Source organism: Lactuca virosa, chromosome 2 (genome assembly GCF_052849685.1).
Source record: "Lactuca virosa cultivar CGN04683 chromosome 2, Lactuca_virosa_CGN04683_v6, whole genome shotgun sequence".
Classification (NCBI taxonomy): Eukaryota; Viridiplantae; Streptophyta; class Magnoliopsida; order Asterales; family Asteraceae; genus Lactuca; species Lactuca virosa.
In genome coordinates, this window is record NC_136427.1 from 217,207,616 (window position 1) to 217,226,596 (window position 18,981).

An 18,981-nucleotide genomic window follows, 5' to 3' on the forward strand; every position below is an offset into this window, starting at 1 on the left:
TTATATAAAATAATTAAACATAATATTTTCTAAATAATAATAAATGAAATTGTTAATTAGCAAACAACATGTTCATTTTATTAAATTTAGAAGACGATTGTTATTTTTCTGATTAGAGTCAATAAATTTGATAATTTTAGTGATTAACTTTATAATTTATTAATATTTGGTTATAGACAATGTAACACAAAAAAATATTTATATGAAAATTACTAAATGGTTTTGAAATTATGTAAAAAAAATAAACTTGAATTTTTTATGATATCATTCATAATATTATTAAAATAATAAACATGTTGAAAAAAAATTTAAAAAATAAATATTGAATAATATAACTTAAATTAATGTATGAAGTGGTTTGAAAATGACGGTACAGTATTGCGTCACACAATAGACATGCAACAGTTCTTAAGTAAAAAGTCTTCAAAAAAAAATAAAACAAGTGTGAAATGCCAAGTGGTATGCATGTGCGGCACGACACCAACAGAAATGGTCAAAAATGATTTTTCTTAAAAAACAAACAACATTGAATCATTTTTTTTGCTCATAGTAATAAGTGTAACCTAATCGTTTGCATAGTTTTTTTTTTTTTTTGACTGCAAACTGGTAATAAAATTAATGAGAAACTAGCCGGGGGCTAAAGATACATATAACATAAGAGAGTATGAAATGGACAAAACAAAACAAAAACAACAGCTAAGAAAAACGACTACTCAAATCCTGCAATAACATTCTAGAAATGGGTCACAGCACCACTCCGGCCAACTAAATTTCTGTCCTTTTCGATTTCGTGCATTGATCCATAAATAAGCCAGTGTTTTTACTTCAAAAGCGTCGTATAATCATTTGCATAGTATTTATTTGTGAATCATTTTTTGCTCATGGTGATAAGTGTAAATACCATTTCCACACATGGCAAGGCTAGTGGCATAATATGTACGCCTCGTAACTTCAATCTTCTATTTAGCATATCATGCTAGTATTAGCAAGCCAACTTCAAATGCATTTATGTGTATTGGTTCATGTACCACATCTTATTTATCGTTATGACATGCCTTTCAATAAACTCTAGCTGTATGTATATTCTGCTTAATGTTTGAAGAGAATACAAATATTAATTGCTGAATTTAAAAGAAGCGTTTTGGAAAACGGGAATTGCGAAAGACATAAAGTGGGGAAACATAAGGAGAAAAGACTACCTAAAAATCAGCTTCTAAAGCGAGGTTATGAGATTTAAAAAAATAAATAAATTAGTCATTGAGGTAGTATTGATGAATAAGTCACATAATTTGATTAAATAGCATAATCAATCATTATATTGAGAAAAAAGAATTCCGTTGCCGGGACTTGAACCCGGGTCTCTCGGGTGAGAGCCGAGTATCCTGACCAACTAGACTACAACGGATTTGTTTTTATTTCAGATTCTTAATTATTTGTACTAAGAACTACACTAGTAATAGGATTAGATGAAAACTCGGTAGGTTATATTGGAGTTCTTCATATCCTCTCATGTTATAACAATCATTATCTCAATTCTTGTTTCTGTTTTGAAGCCATTGCTTCTGATCAAATTCTACGCTACCCATAACTACAAAAAGATGAATTTATCTGGATTGATTGAAAGTCCCACAAAGTATTGCTTCTTTCTCCATTCAAGAGGTCCAGTTTTACCATGTAAGCACACTCCAGTTTACCAAGATCATGGTAATTGGTAAACGTAAAGAATTCTTTTGTCTTGAAAGGTAATTTTACTAATCACGTCTTAAAAGTTTGCATATGATAACTACCATTTGGATTAGGATTAATTTACTGATTTCCTCATCTAAGCAGACGAAATAATCTGCCATGGATACTGCTAGAGATGAATCATCTGGTGACCCTTAGCTCCATATCTTTCATAAAAATGGTCAATTTCTTTGTTGTTTGCAACCCGTTCTAATTGAATCCATAAAAATGGTTAATTTCTTTTTCTAGAAAGTTATATGCAATATTGGATTATGCTTCAAAGAGTTTAAGATTCTTGTTCTTTTTAATCATCGGGAAGTTGTTGTGTTCATTGGTAACTTATATGCTTTTGTGAAATAGAGTCAGCCTAGTGAAGTCCAAAATTTTTGCCATCCAGAAAGGGCTAGCGGCGCAGCTTGTTGCCCGTTTGCCTTCAATCGATATGGAGTGATAATGATTTTTTAATAAAGTTGATGTACCAAAACTGAATATCGAAATGTAAGATTACCTATGATTTTTCAAGATAGTCATAAGAAGGTCGTAGATTTGTTGCATTTTAATGTCTTGTATCAATCAAGGGTTCTCATAATACTAATTTTGTTTTAGCTTTTCAATGGGGACTAATGTCACACGAATTATGTTAATTAAAAGAAGAGGAAAGACAAATCACACTAATCGCATTAACCATTTTCTAAGATTTAAGCAAAAATTAGAGACTGAACCTAAATAGCCATGATTAGGATTTTAGTAGGTGGTGAAAATCATGGTGGCCGAGAAAACCTCAAAAACGTCGTCATTTAAGAGATCTTTGCATGTAAACATGTGTGGAATTCTCAGTCATTGTGAAAAAATTAATCCCAAAATGCCAAAACTGATTTGAAAAAAAATATATCAGTTGAAAAGGTCGTTGATGGATTTGGTTGAAAGGGTTGTTGATGAAAATGTGGTTGTTGAATTTGTGGTTGATAGTATGGGTTTTGTTGAAATGATGGTTGTTGATGGGATTGTGGTTGTGGAAATAGGTTTCGTGAAAGTCCTTGAAGTTTGGGGAATTCTTGAAACTTTGATCGTATTTGTCAAATCGTAAAGTTTAGTTTGGTGGTGGTATGCTTGGGTTTTGGTTATTTCGAGTTTTGTTCCATATTTTTGAGAAATGAAAATGGTATTTGAGATGTAAGAAAAAGAATAGTGTATAAGAGGTGTGTGTAAAATGGTAAAAATTTGTTAGTATGTATAGATACAGTACTAAGTTAAAGAAAAAAAAATACACAAATGATCAAGTCCAACAGTCAAAAACAATTCACACCTTGTGTTACAGCCCGTTACAAGGGCCACCCCACACCACGACAAGCAAGCAGCCTCGGGTGGTGTTTTCGCGTACCACATAGTAACACCCATACCATCCAACCTAATAATTTATACCTCCAAATTAACATAATCAACCAAGTAGTATAGTAGTAATGCTTTGCATTGTAAATTGATTACAATCATATATGCTAGACGCTAGAGAATTATGAAACTGTGATAGGTTGTGAATTAAAATTTGTACAAGTAACATCATAGATTATGTGTAGAAACTATGTTGCCTTGAGGTTATTCACTAAGCGTAGACGGTGTATCGGGTGAAAAAAAATCTTAAAAACTATCTTTCTTATTCTTTAGGTAACGGATACGAACAATATGAAAAAATTATAACACCCTTATGAAGTCCTTTTGAACATATTGTTTTTGTTATTATATATATATATATATATATATATATATATATATATATATATATGGCCCACCCTTCTCTCTCTCTCTCCTCACGACAACCAGATCACCAACAATCACACTCACCAGTTTTTCTCTTCTCTGGTGTCACTAGAAACCTATGTCTCCTTCATTGATTGACTGTCATATCTACTCTTGCCGCCAGATCATCAGGATCTTCACTATTCCACCTCGATTGCCACTCTGCCTCCTTCGAACGCACCTTCCATTGTCACATCCAGGGATAACTTCAGTGTGTATCTCGAACCCATCTTCGCACTCAAAGACGATTTCAATTTGTATCATGAAGACACCTTCAGTTTTTAATTTCAGTTCATGTTAGGGCTTATTTCTAGGTTTCGAATTTTAAGTTAGGTCTTAATTTTAGTTTCAAGTTAGGGCTTAATTACAGTTCCAGTTTAATTGTAGTGGTGGCTGCCAGAGACGATCATGATGAAGTTGGGATTAATTGTACCAATTGTTTGACTGTTTGACCGTATAGGTATAAAGGATTAAGGGTGTGTTCGGCAAAACTAGCTGGTGTCGGGTAACTTGTAGCGGGTAGCTTGTAGCTTGTAGCGTTTTGTTAAACGCTACATGAAGTAGCATTTGAATTTGGTGCGTTTTGTTTAAATTAAACGCTAGAAGCTTGTAGTGCCGAACTAGGTTTTCTCTTCAAAACGGATCGTTTTGTCAAACACTAGAAGCCAGAAGCTCTCAAACGCTCCCAAACGTTCCGTGCCGAACACGCCCTAAAGGGGATTAGTGGTGGGCCTTATTTAGTTTATAAAAAGATTATAATAACAAAAATAAATTATAAAAATGTTAAAAAAAAATAAACAAGGTTAAGAGAGTCTTGTTATGTTTGGTAGGGTCGGAATACACAACAAAAGAAAGTTTAAGGAATCACCGAGTTTAAAAAAATTATGGATCAAACACGTAAATTACCAAACCACAAAACCAATTCGTAAAATTTACTCAAAACAAAATGATATCAATAATGTTAGGTTAATAACTTAATAATTTTATATACTACATTCAAATCATAAACAAGACATTATTGATTATTTCTTGATAAATTCGTAGTAATAATAGCGAAAAAAACTTCCGCATTTGGAAGTTGGAACCAAATTTGGTCCATTACGAATATGAGATTGGTGTTGGGTTGAAGCCTTGGAGGTGCTGACCTAAGCTCGTTTTTATCCAACTTGACCCAACCAAAATCTACTTCTTATATATATATATATATATATATATATATATATATATATATATATATATATATATATATATATATATATATATATAAACGCAGGCTTCATCGTTTAATCTCGTTCTTCTTGAGTAGGCATGGCAAAAAAACCCCATACCCGATAGGGAACCTGAAAACCGCACCTGTATTGACTGTGGAATCCCTGAGTTGACTGGTGATGGAGACGGGGATGGGGAATCCCCGAATAAAAAAGTGGGGATGGGGATGGGGATACCCCTAATCCTCGACACTGGACCCGTCTCCGATATATATTAATATATAAAAATAATACAAAACATATATTTATAGTATAATTTAAAATATATAAAATTTGATCTAAGTAACCTAACTTATTAGTAATTACTTGGTTGAAATTATATATATATATATATATATATATATATATATATATATATATATATATATATATATATATATAATTTAAACACGTGTATAATTTTTTTTCTATTTGGTTTATCTATTTTACCCAAGGTTCTAAAAAGCTCGACATGGCTCCAAGGCTTGTGTCTGCCGCCAAGCTTTACCAGAACGTCCCCTTTAACTCATATATGTGTATAAAATAGAATAATAGTTGAAAATACATATAAAAATATTAATTATATACAAAATTTCTGCCTTAAGTCACGCCTTACAAACGACGTGGCTCGCCGAGGCTCAGAAAAACTTGAGGCAAGACATTGTCGTCAAGTCACGACTTACTTTATTTATAATCTTGATTTTACCTCAAAGATTAAAATAAATCCCCCGTCGTTGTCGATGGGGATGAAGGTTGGGAATTGGAATGAGAATTGGGGGATGGGGACGGGATGAGGATCGGGGTCCCTCTATACCCCACCATCTCTATCTTCAGTCTTCACCGATTCAACTAATTTATCCCTTCTGAATACTCGTAAGTGATTCTTTTTAGGATTTTATCTCATGTTTAGATAATTATGTTGAATGCACGCGTTGTTTTGCAAACATGACTTAGGGTTGAGAATATTGGGTTTTTTTTGTTGAAATCTGATCGTCTTCTTTCAATTACAAGCAGATGTTTTTATAAGTTTTTTATATTGATAGAACACTGCTACAATATGTTGTTACCTCCTGATACTATTGTTTGGATCCCCAATTTTATGATTATGAACATCGTTTAACTTTAGTTTTGGAATTAGATTAACCTTTCATTTAACTTTCACCTAAGTTGTAACATCTCTAGCTGTTCTCGTTAAAGTTAACATGTCTATTTCATTTTGCCATTAAGATTGTTAACAAATTGAAGAACATGGGGTTCCCTTTCTTATGTCATCAAAGCTTGAAATCAACATTGACTGGCTGAATATTTATGTGCGCTTGTGTTTAATCTTGATAACATCACATGCAAATAGTTATAAAGTTATTTTACATTTTTTATAGATTCTAAGTTGTAACTATGTGTTTTTTTTCCTTTTAGGTTTGATATTATGTCTATGAACTGGGCTCAACGCAAAATCTTCCTTTACAATTAGGCCTGACAATTGGGTTGGGTTCGGGTTGGCGGGTCACGGATTGACAGGTTGGCGGGTCAGAATACATTGATCCAACCCAACCCATATAATATATGGGTTGGTGGGTTGGCGGATCATGGGTTGGCGGGTTGAGAACATCAACACAACCCAACCCATATAACCCGTATAAATATATGAGTTCGTGGGTTAGTGGGTCGAACCCAACCCGTATAACCCATTTAATAAGCAACACATTTTAAAATGAAATTAAAAAATACAAATAAAATGAAGTCATAAAGTCTTAAATATTCAACATAAATTCATAAACATAAAGTCATAAAGAAGAGTGACGACGACGAGTGGTCTGCGACAGTCGGAGGACGGGAAGACGAGTGGTGTGCATGCAACACTGTGACAGTCGATGACTCGATGCCTCAATCGATGGAGATGGGAGACACGGAGTCGTGAGTTTGGAGACTGAAGACTGAATTTCTTTTTTATTAGGGGCTTCTTAGGGGCTAGGACACGCTAAGTCGACTCGAAGATGTTTTGCAGTTTTGGAATTCGGAAAACGGTTAAATGATAATCAAATATTCAAAACTGATAAATAATTAAATATATTTTTTAAACTATATATATATATATATATATATATATATATATATATATATATATATATATATATATATATAATCGGGTTGGCGGGTCAAAAACCTCGACCCAAACCCGTTTATTTTCGTGTTGGGTCAGTGTCGGGTTACGTGTTGGGTCGATGATTGCCACCCCTATTTACAATGTCACTTTTGGACTATACATGTTGGATCCATGGGAGCGCTATTTGTTCAGTATCCATTTTCGTCCATGATTGAATTTGCTATTTTCTGTTGCTTTTTAAAACACAACCGGATGTGATTGGACAATATTTGCAGGGCTATTTTTGATGATGAAGATGTGGAGGGCATTCATGTATTTTTTTCAAAGGCAACATATCAAGAGCAAGTCTCGTCCCAACTTTGTGGATAAGACAAAAAAATTATAATTTTTGTCTCATTAACATCAGTCTCAATATAATGCATTCAAAGCAGTATAATCTAATTTGTTTTGTAGTAATTCAAAGTTCAAATCTTTAGATTATTAAATCCAAATTTACAAATTATACATAATACCCAATTGTTGGTGGATTGCATTTGATTTCATCAACATTACTTAACTTGTGATAGATGCTTTGGTAATTGTCTTGACGTGGTTCATATTTTACAACGGATATAGTAACCTCAATGAATTATGCAAAAGGTTAACATTTTTTTTCACCTTGTCTAAGCTTTCTAAAAGTGGAAAGGAAAAGTAAACGAGGGGAAATTTGTAAAAAACAATGACTTAAAAGCCATAGGGAAAGCCTTATTTTCTTGACTTTTTGTATTAAGTAAAAAAGAAACACCTACATAAAGCATACCTGATAATTATTTTGATTGTTTCATATTTAAGTGAATTCTCACTTTTGTATACCTTTTAGTTCTGATAGTCAAACATGATTCTCACATTACTCCTTGTTGACTTCTTTTTGTTGTAATTTACACTTGCCCCCTTGTGCATATTGATGATTTAGCCTCCTACTAAAGCAATATTTTCATTCTCTTTATGAATAAGTTAATATGATTGAGAAAGTGTAAACTTGTGATTGACAAATTTTTTCAAGCGTATAGTTTGAAAATATGAAAGACTTATATACTCTATCAAGAGGACCAATGGTGTTAACATGAATGACTGTTTACTCTATCAAGTAGACCAATGGTGTTAACATGAATGACTGTTTTGCCAAGAAATCACAAAAAAAGGCATATATTGATTTACTTTACGCGTACACTAAACCACATTTGGGTAACACATCACAAGAAATGGCATCCTGAAACTTGAATGAACAAATTTGATAACTAGGTTTTTTGTTCATAGTTTCTTGATTCCATATTTCTTATTTAGTTTTTGTGCATGATAAATATTTCAAAATGCAATAGAATCATTTAAAGGGCGAGATAATATTTTTGAAGTTTGACAATAACCAAATTCATAACCAAACCAGATCAAAATCAAAATTGCAACTTTCTTTAGATCTTCTGTATACCCCTCTTTGTTGGTAGCAACAAAATATAGGATTATTGATTCATGTTAGCAAAACAGGAAGTTGTCAAACAATCCATAGACTTTCAAAGTGTATTTAAAAGTTATTAGCCTCATAACCATCTCTTAACTAAAATAAATTGTCGCCCATAAATTGAAACAAAATAGTACAAAAAAATGTATGAAAAGTAGACCGAATCGATCAATTTTGGCTCGTAATAAAAAATGAGAGATTTTCATTTATGCTGTTATTTAACAACAAAATGTCGTATTTGTCTAGTCTAATATCTAAATGTCATATTTATTTTTCATAAGCTTTTAAAACATCAGATTGCCAAATCTTTATTTTTATTATTTTTTTAACCTTTTTATAACTTAAAATTATTATAATTATTAAACATTTAAATGGACAATACTAAAGTTACTTCTTTAACTTTGGGAAAGCTTTGAATAAGATCAAACTCACACACACGTTAAATATGGTGATGTGTGTGAATGAATAGATTGTATGGCATGCTTTTATATTCTTGTATTTGAGATTGACTTGCTATATTGATGCTGATAATTGTTTTTTTGTTTGTTGCTTTGGTTTTGCATTGATACATATAGCTTGATATGATGACTTGGTGAGGCTTGGGACATTTATGGGTAGTTACTTTTACTACTTTCACTAGATTGATACCATTTAGAACATTTGTTGGAGTTTTTATTCGGCTACTTTGAGAATTTATTTTTGTTGACTTATGAACTTGATTTGAAATGGTTGTTTTGAAATAAGTAACATTGATGATGTTTTCTTAATAAATAATATAAGACTTTCGTTAACGTTTTCTGAAAAAAGTGTTTAAGATAAAAATTTGGATGAAAAATCACAATGTTACACTTTGGACCTGAATTATTATTATTATTATTATTATTATTATTATTATTATTATTATTATTTATCTTCCATACTCTTGTTGTATTGTCACAACATGAAATATAGTGTTGGATCTAGTATTTAAATAAATTGGGGATACAAAAAAACTCAAATACAAAACTTTTTCGAATCGGGTCAAATGGTTCATGACATACTATTGCTAATTACAAATTCTAGAAATGTACAAATTTTCTTTTATTTGAGTTGGGAACAATTTCCAAATAAAAACCAAAGTTAGGGATGATTTCGGAAAAATTTCAAAAAAATGAACTAAAATTGTAATTCTGAGTGAAGCTTATGGTCCATATTTATAATTGCCAAAATTTTATTTTAATGTCCTGTTGGCTGTAGCGAGAGGTGCACAAAAAAACATGTTCACCAACGGAACCGGTTCACCCCTGAACGGCTGAACCGGTCCATTGGTGAACCAAACCGATCTCGAACTGAACCGCCGGTTTGCATCTATTCGTATTTCTAGCCATTGGGATCGGTTTGGAACCTCTGAACCGGTTTAGCGAACCGGTGTTGAACTGGTGTTGAACCGTTTATGCACAAACGACATGTGATACACACACATATATACCTACTGTTTTAGTGGGTTTCTTTTTTAATATGTCAATTTTTAAAGAGTGTAACCATTCTTACCGATTAAACATGCATATATTATCCATAATATCTCAAAAAACAAAACAAACTTTGCAAAAAAATAGCAATACCGTCGGTTTTTTTTAACAGGTTTGAAGAACCGGTTTATGGTGAACCGGTTTGTACTAAACCGAACTGGTTTGTATAGGATTGGATTATTTTGGTGGTGAACCTGTTTGAAACCGAACCGGATTAAGGGTGAACCGGTGTTGTAACTTTGTTGACTAGAACTGAACCGATCCACTGAACCGAACCGATTTGTGTACCTTTAGCTGTAGCTATGAAGTAACGAGACAGAAGTGATTGTTTTTTTTTTAAAATAGCCCAATAGCTGTGACCCAAATGAGTAGAGGGCCTAGTCAATTTAAAAAATATTGGTCCAATTTTAATGTATCACATCACATGTACAAATTTACCGGCGTTCGGGGCATCTCTTCTGTCTTTTCATTGGTTGGCCGTAAATGAACCTAATTGTTAGTATGTAATCCTAATCATTTGCATATCATACATTTGTGAATCAGTTTTTTGCTCATAATAATAAGTGTAAATATCATTTCCACACGTGGCATGCCTACTAGCATAACATGTAACCCTCTTGTAGTTTCAATACCGTCTCTAGCATATCATGCTTTGTAGTAGCAAGCCAACATCGAATGCATTTATGTGTATACTGTATAGGGTTCATACCACATCTTATTTGTCTTGATCTCATGTTTTTCAATAAACTCTAATAGTATGAATATAGACATGTATTTCTTTTTTATGTTGAAAGAGAATACAAAGATTAATTATTGAATTTAAAGGAAGAGTTTTGAAAATCGGGAGTTATGAAAGATTGGAGAAAATACGAGAAGAGAAGACCTCCGAAAAATCAGCATCTAAAAGTGAAGTTACGAGAAAAAAAAGTTAAAAATAGTCGTAGACTCGTAGTAATTTTGAGTTCAAAATCTATTGTTTTTTTTTATATAAAAAGCATTTCCGTTGCCGGGACTTGAACCCGGGTCTCTCGGGTGAGAGCCGAGTATCCTGACCAACTAGACTACAACGGATTTGTTTGTTCTGTCCTTCTTAAATATTAATTCAATGTGTAACAACTTAGGGTTCGCTTGCTTCAAAATCGTCGCCTGAATTTCCATGGAAATTGCGTATAATTTCTTTTGAAAGAAAGTACAGCGTTGTTCCATTTTGAGTCTCTTCATTCTTCAGTTAAGCCCACTTTTTATTGTTTGTACTTTTGGGGGTTTAACGATATTAGGGGGTGTTTGGCTTAGCTTTTGAGAGGCCAAAAGTCCTTTTAGGAAAAGATCAAATCTAAAAGATGTTTGGCAAAAGACTTTTAAAAACTACTTTTGGATTTTGGATAGAAGGAAAATCAACTTTTTGAAAAAGTCAGGAAAACCTGACTTTTTGCAACTTTTCGAAAAATGACTTTTGGCTTCTAAAAAGCTAAGCCAAACACCCCCTTAATAAAATGATTTTGACTTTACAATTGATTTGCAATTCTGATTTACCCCAACTCCAGCTATAGCTTTACCAGTAATCTAGTAACAAGCATAAGTTAATCGAGTGCGGATGAAGAAAGGATTCTCTTTTTCTTGAGCCTAGTGAACCTACTAAGAACAACACTAGTAATAAGATTATATGAATACTCGGTAGGTTGACTGAAATACATCTTATACTTGAGTTCTTTATATCCTCTCATGTTCTAACAATCATTATCTTAATTCTGTTTCTGTTTTGAAGCTATTTGAGTACACTCTACTTTTCCCAAGATCATGGTAAACGTACCGCCGGTGGGAATGGTACCATGCTTAGCATGTTGCTATATCAGATTTTTTGATGTCATGTCAAATTTTTTGAAGCCACATAGGATGGAAAAATTGTAGCATCTAAGTTGCAAAAGGTAGGGAGTGGTGGTGTGGTAGTTGAATGAGTTTTATTTTAGAAAAAAAAAAAAGTTTTAACCAATAAAAACCCAGTATCCAAGTTTCTCTCTCTTCTCTCCTCTCGCTATTTACATGGCGAGAGAATTGTAACAAGTGTTTTAGCATCTTGATGGGAGAGGTACTAACACTTATAACGAGTTTAGAGGCGAAGCCACTCCCTCAAGCCTAAAGACTTTATTTATTTATTTATTTATTTTTTGTCTTGAAAGATAATTTCACTAATCACATCTTACTGATTTCATCATCTAAGCGGACACATTTTTTTTTGAACGACAATTTTTTTTATAATTATAAAATAAAAGATACTAGCAAGATGCTAGGTACAAGTTAACCAAAACACCAAGTGAAGGGATACATTATGAAAACAAAACCGGATTATGGACCGATCGTAGGAGAGAAACACCAAGCACTCCAATCCAAGCTAGAAATTTTCGCTTTATTCTTGATCCAAATAAAAGTGCTCGCCTTGATCTGCTCTAACACTTTACTTGGAGAGTATGTTTGGTTTTTGAAAATTTTTATTCACATGGCCTATGTTTCCACCTTTAGGAACAACAACCAAACATATGGAATTGCAATACATAAGAATATGAGATAACTACATGAAAATTGATCTAAAAAACACTTGAGGAAAAATAAAAATAGTACAAACCTGCTCAGTGTTCTCAAATAGGAACATGAACTTAGTGTCACGAACCCATAGTGCTTGTAATTCGAAAAATAGGCAGGTCTCCAAAACCAAGTTCAAGACTCAATACTTTTATTAATCATAAAAAAAAAACCATATCGAAACCGTATATATAAGTGTTCCGAGATATTCCTATCATAAATTAAAAGATACTAATAGATATCCTATCATATCATACTATATTATAAAGGAAGCATTTTTTCTTTCACCACATTCATTTGAAACTCTCATGACTTTTCAATTTCTTTCTAATAATAATTATAAGTTGGTTAATAAGGTAAATAAATATCAAATCTAAAGTGTGATCATATATAAACTAAATTTCAATATTAAAATAATATATTTACTTCTACTTATAAAGTTATGTTTTTTTAACTTTTAACATATTATACTTAAGTTATTAGTTATAATATATTGTTGGATGTAAACCATTATCATTTTAAATATACAATTTTGGAACAATTTGTATAAAATATTTAAATTATTAATTTGAATATAACATTACTGGGTCAACTTAAATATACATTTTAGTTTAACTTAAACAACTCAAAGAATATTTTGTAAACAGTTAAAAGTGATTAATTGTAGTGTCTTTCTAATAATGATTATAAGTTGATTAATAAGGTTAAATAAATATCAAACCTAAAGTGTAATGATAAATATACTAAATTTCAATTTTAAAATAATATATTTACTTCTACTTATAAAGTTATGTCTTTAACTTTTAACATATTATACTTAATTTATTAGATTTAATATGTTGTTGTATGTAAACCATTATCAGTTTAAAGCTACAACTTTTGAACAGTTTGGACAAAATACTTAAATTGTTAATTTAAATATAACATTACAATGTCAACTTAAATATAAATTTCAGTTCCACTTAAAAAACCAAAGAATATTTTGTAAATAGTTAAAAGTGATAAATTGTAGCGATAAATGCAAAAACTAAATTGTAATCTCAATTTAACTAAAACTTTTCCTAAAGATGTTTTTATAATCATTAAAAGTTTTCAAATAAGTAGCTTAAAATAACTTACAATAACAATAGTTAAAAAGAACTTTATATAAACGATTATATTGTTACCTTTAAAATATAAAAACAATGTTTGATGTTTTAAATAATTATAATGATAGAAATTAAAACATTAAGCAAACAAATTTTAAAAAATTAATTAACAATAACAACAACTATAAATAACATTAAACCATATATTATATTTAATTTTATTCATGTGTAACTCGCGGATAGAAGTCATTCAAACGATTGAGATTATGCAGTTATAATAGATATATATATTATCATATAATTCAAAATAATCAATATATTATATCAATTTAGTATATAAATTATTATATCAAATTTAACAACAACGTTATTACTATATTTTAAAAAAACATATATTTGTAAAGACTTCAACTATATAGGTGTTTCTGCGCAACGCGCGGACATTCGTCTAGTTTTAAATAAAGATAGCTGCTACCTAATTTGAATAAATAATTAAATAATTACTGATTAGTCGATAATCTTGACCAATAAAGATAGTTGCTACCTAATTTGAATAAATATTAAATAATTACTGATTAGTCGATAATCTTGACCAAATTGGTGAGCCTTCATTGGTTTTTTGATACTAACATCTTCTCAAAATAGAGGATATCTCCATGATAAATGGATGAAAAAGGGGGTTTCTCTTAAAAATACTTCTTGAATTTGGTTCGTTTTGGTATATACATCGACAATCACATAAGTGTTCGATTAAAAGTTGTTATTATTTTATTCATGAGATATGTTCATTGCAAAGAGTTCTAACATTGGTAAGAAGGAAAAAAGTCAACATGCATTGCGCATTGGCGCCCTCGACTAGTTGGATCCAGAGGTACCTTGTAGATTTTGATCTTGATTTTCATTCTTTCAGTGAACTTGACTATGACATGATGATGATGTGTCCTTACTTTATCCTTTGATCTCGATTAAGTATTTGCACCTATAATCCAATAGAAGTATGTGTGAAACGTTGTTATGTTATGCCCCAAAACCGATTCATTCTCACCCCTAAGGCCCCCCCCCCCCCTCGGTGCACATGACACCGCACACCGCAGTATGTGAGGTGGCACTGCGGTGTGCGGTAAACACTGCACTGACCCCCCTTATCCACTGTGGTAAGCTTGTCGCGCGTTATGGTTTCACCGCACGGTATAACCCTCAAAGGTGGTACTTTGTGCATACAAATGTGTATTGTTGTGGGTGTGGTAAGACATCCACCAGTTTTGTAAGGTGAAAGAAAAAATAAAGATGTGATATGACACCTACTGGCTTAATGTTTATTGTTGCCGATGGAAACATAAGAATATGAGTTTTAAAATCATATATAGAAGAAGGATAGATGGAGACTTATAAAAATGACCTCTCATTGATTTACAATTAACAGAGAATCTATAATATTTCAAAGCATGAAGGAAAGCGATAGATGCAATAGCTTACCATGGGTACACTATTAATATCTAAGTTTACAAACAATATAAGGAGATGTAATCCACATATGATATTGGTAGTCTAAACACCTTCAATGCAACATTATTATGTAAGTTTTGGAATTTTTTAAGACTTAGATTTTCTAAAACTGATCATGAAGTTCATATAGTTCATGGAAGGATGATTTTGGAGGATGACTTAGTGTCGTGTAAAGGTGTGTGGGATAGGATGATTTTGACACACTTGTTCAAGAACTCAATTCCATCCCAATCATCATCAAGCGGACAAAAAAGTGTTTGGGTATTAGAATATCGATAAAAACACAAAAAAAAAAAAAATGCGCAAGAACTATCATATTCACCTGAATCATTGTCTAGATTATGTGATTTATCATTTCTAAATATAAGATGACAATAACATTTTTGCGAAGAAATAGCATTTTGATTTTGTAAATTGAACTATCATATCCAAGTGAATCGAAACTCTTGTTTCCACTTGTTTGATAAACATAGCTTCCTTGGAAGGAGATCGAAATTGGTTCAAGATCTACTTTTTTTGTAAACAATTGAATACCCAAATAACATCTTTATTTTCCTTACACATCACTTTAGGCACCACACACATACACAGTTTGATGTACTTTGAGCTTCCAATATGACCATTATATATTTCTTTATAATAGATTATACCATGTCGAAAATCCAAACATTCCAACTTTAATAAACTCCATATATATATAAAAATTCAGTAATACATCAAAAACACAAATGATCTCTCATCACTCACACAAGAGAATCATCATAAAAACATCCTTCAAATCATCTCATCAACCTCCATATCCTTCCATTTCACAAGCGCAAGCGTATGGCGGCCCCCACACGCCACATATGTAGCACACCAACGCCCCAATTCACCATCTTTTGGTGACTTTAAATCAATTGGCACTTCACACGGATGTCCAGTTGTCACCTTTCTACCATACCCCAATCTTCCATGATCCCCACGTCCAAACTATCAATAAAAAAAAAGTCAACTCCAATGTCACCTTCGGTCAACCTACATTATAAATCTTCCATATAACACAAACAAAACACTTACAGAAAACATTCTCCCATCGCGTGTCAACGCAACCGAATGGGTCCCACCACATGACACCTGGATAATATCTTCCCCGGCTAAAAGCTGAACTTGTTGAGGCACCATTTTACTACTTTTATCATCCCCAAATCCAAGCCTTCCATGTTCCCCTCTTCCCCACCCGTATACCTTTTCAAAATTGTATGGATTATATATTTTTTCCAACAATTTATAAAATATGATTTTGTTGTATAAATGGAATATTAATTAGTTAATAGTTAATTACCTCTCCTTCATCTGTTAAAGCTGTAGAATGCCAACCACCGGCAGCAACATCAATCTGAAAAAGAAAGTACATTTACGATTAAATTAAATAAACGAAATTTCAAAATTATATTAAAATAAAGAAATTCAAAATTATATAAATAAATAAACCAATTTGAGTCCCGATAATCCTTGAACAGGAACAGGTTGTGATCGTGGCTGAGTGTCCCCTGTTCCTAATTGTCCATATTCGTTGTTCCCCCAAACCCATAAATTTCCATCTTCTAGAAGAGCTAAATTATGAAAAGCCCCAACTGCAATCAGTTTGACTTTTTCCAAACCTTGTACTCTAACAGGTGTTGAAATTTGTTTTCTACATTAATAATAAACGACATAAATTATGATAAATAAATTCAACATTAAATGATTTAAACTAAATTAATTAAATGAGATTTTGTGATTTTGTACATGTCGCCTGGAGGCCATGGTTGACCCCATGTCCATACGTGTCCTTCGTGTGTAAGAACTACAGAATGTGTGCCACCAGCAGCTACCTATATAAAAAAAAATTATTTATTTATTTGTTGTTTATAATTTAAAGTATAGTAAATTATTTTTATTTTATTTATTAAAATGAAATATAAACCTGGCGAACTGAAAGCTTTGATGCACATCTTTGAGGGATTACAATATCTCTTCTCAGAGTTCTACCCGATTCACCTTTCTTCTCAAGCTCTTCTCCACATTGTCCATATTCATTTCCACCTGTAATCACAATATATATTATTCACTTCTTCTAAACTTAGTGATGATTTTAATTTGAAATGAACTAAAAATTGAAAAAGTTGAAATCAAAGATGAACATAAAAGAGATAAGGGCAATGATCTAACCCCAAGCATAAGCACGGCCTTCATCATCAACAGCCAAGCAATGCCACCCACCAATGGCTGCCTGAATCAACAGCCCATGGATTAAGTAAGATAAATCCACAATTATAAAACTAATTTTTTGTTCTTGAGTGAATTGTGGTTTTACCTGAATGATTTTGACATTGTCAAGAGCTTTAACTTGACTGGGGATGTTTTCGGTTTTAGTTGATGGTTGATGCCCTAAAGTTCCTCTTTGATTCCAACCCCACGTAAACAACTGATAGTGATACAGATCGAATTCAAATTCAATTTCAATTTCAAAGCGAAACCCTAGCACAGTGATTACTATCGTCATCTTATACGTTTTTCAAAAGATTCTAGCTTTTGAAGATGGTATTTGTAAAGATAACTTGTAAGAACAAAAGGGTACTCCGATCATCTCTTGTGAAGTTACTTTTTGGATATTTCGAGTGCACAGAGCATATTCCGGTTAGAGAAATAGTATTAGTGATAACAACGAGAAAGGAAACAGAGTGTAGGGTGCGTGATGGGTATATTACCTTTCCGTCATCGCAAATAGCGAGAGAGTTACGGCTGCCGGCGACGACGGAACGGACGGTGGCGGAATTAAGGGAGGTGATGGAGGAAACCCATTCTTTCTCTTCGTTGTCTCCAAGTCCTAGTTGCCCATCTTCTCCCGATCCCCTGAAAAAGAAAAAACGAAGGTAAAGTAAGACTGATGGTGGCGTGTGACGGCGGAGGGAGGAGGAATGAGGCGAACCAGGCGATAACGGCGGTGGTGTCGACAGGCATTGGAAAGTGTTTAGAAAGAGAGTTTACGGCTTACGGAAGTAGCGATTTTGAAGCCGGAGTGTTTGGGAGTCTTTAGATTTATATTTCGCGTGTTTTTAGTTTTTCATTCTTTTTTTTTTTTTTTTACTACAAATATTATTTGTTTACTTATTAGTTATCAACGTTATTATATGTCATGATTTTGATTTATCATCTATTATAGAAATTAATTAAATTGATTAAAAGTTAACAAAATGTCGCTTTAAGGCATATGTATCTTAAGTAATACTGTCCTAAAAACTTATTAATTTTCAAGTTTTTATTTATCAAAAATGTGTATTTAGATTATTGGTTAAATGTTTTTATTATAATATGTATCAAACCATTTTATTCTTTGTCAAATGGTTTTACTATGACAGTGACGTGTATCAATAAAGAAGTTGTAAGTTTCTTAGATGAGAACGAATTTATTCTATCTTTAAGATAAATGATAAGATGAATATTAAAGTTGACACTGTTAATTACATATTTTAATAAAAATATATGGTGTTTAAGTTATTTAAATATTGGGTTTTATTGCTAAAATGAAACATCGAGTTCTATGTTCTAACCTTTGAAATATTAATCAACTCTTTTAATTAGGGTTAAAAGAATGATAAAATGTAATATGGTTTCGATCTCTAACAAATATTTTAAAACAAATTATAATGAAATAGTTTGGGTAAAAGTGTTTATTAACTGTACAATTTCTAATAAACTGTAGTTAATTTTTGCAATTTGAAAGCTTATAAATACTTATAACATAGAGAGTATAATAAACTAATAAACACTTAAAATAGGTAATTCCAAACGCTAACAATAATAATTACTTAAGTAGTCTAAATTAAAAATTGATTTTTTTGACTAATTAGATGGAACATGAAAAATACTAAAAATATGATATTCTTTTAAATATTCAATACTTAACTAAAAT

The 18,981-nt window shown here is 31.9% G+C and overlaps 1 protein-coding gene, 1 long non-coding RNA gene and 2 other non-coding genes across 4 annotated transcripts; 1 reads left to right on the forward strand and 3 right to left on the reverse strand.

Annotated features, from left to right (window-relative positions):
* Positions 1 to 1,332: 1,332 nt before the first annotated feature.
* On the reverse strand, positions 1,333 to 1,405 carry TRNAE-CUC (transfer RNA glutamic acid (anticodon CUC)). Its single transcript has one exon. It is a non-coding gene; the product is annotated as a tRNA-Glu (tRNA).
* A 115-nt stretch (positions 1,406 to 1,520) lies between these two features.
* Positions 1,521 to 2,033, forward strand: LOC145156798 (uncharacterized). The gene is made up of 2 exons (XR_013736915.1): positions 1,521 to 1,742; positions 1,831 to 2,033. It is a non-coding gene; the product is annotated as an uncharacterized LOC145156798 (long non-coding RNA).
* Positions 2,034 to 10,871: 8,838 nt separating this feature from the next.
* Positions 10,872 to 10,944, reverse strand: TRNAE-CUC (transfer RNA glutamic acid (anticodon CUC)). The gene has a single exon. It is a non-coding gene; the product is annotated as a tRNA-Glu (tRNA).
* Positions 10,945 to 15,720: 4,776 nt separating this feature from the next.
* On the reverse strand, positions 15,721 to 18,113 carry LOC145160195 (ultraviolet-B receptor UVR8-like). The gene is made up of 10 exons (XM_079079305.1): positions 17,998 to 18,113; positions 17,777 to 17,921; positions 17,383 to 17,493; positions 17,238 to 17,298; positions 16,993 to 17,111; positions 16,815 to 16,900; positions 16,518 to 16,719; positions 16,369 to 16,422; positions 16,104 to 16,271; positions 15,721 to 16,016 (listed from the first exon to the last, which is right to left on the reverse strand). The coding sequence occupies exons 1-10, from the start codon at positions 18,027 to 18,029 to the stop codon at positions 15,819 to 15,821; spliced, it is 1,176 nt and encodes a 391-aa protein (XP_078935431.1). The 5' UTR covers positions 18,030 to 18,113; the 3' UTR covers positions 15,721 to 15,818.
* Positions 18,114 to 18,981: the final 868 nt, after the last annotated feature.

Bases quoted from the DNA above. Each gene is read 5' to 3' on its own strand.
- LOC145160195 (XM_079079305.1), bottom strand. From the start codon at position 18,029: ATGCCTGTCGACACCACCGCCGTTATCGCCTG. The intron at 17,299-17,382 runs GTAAAACCACAA...CTGTTGATTCAG, and splicing joins ACAATGTCAAAATCATTCAG to GCAGCCATTGGTGGGTGGCA. The intron at 16,272-16,368 runs GTAATTAACTAT...AATTTTGAAAAG, and splicing joins CTTTAACAGATGAAGGAGAG to GTATACGGGTGGGGAAGAGG.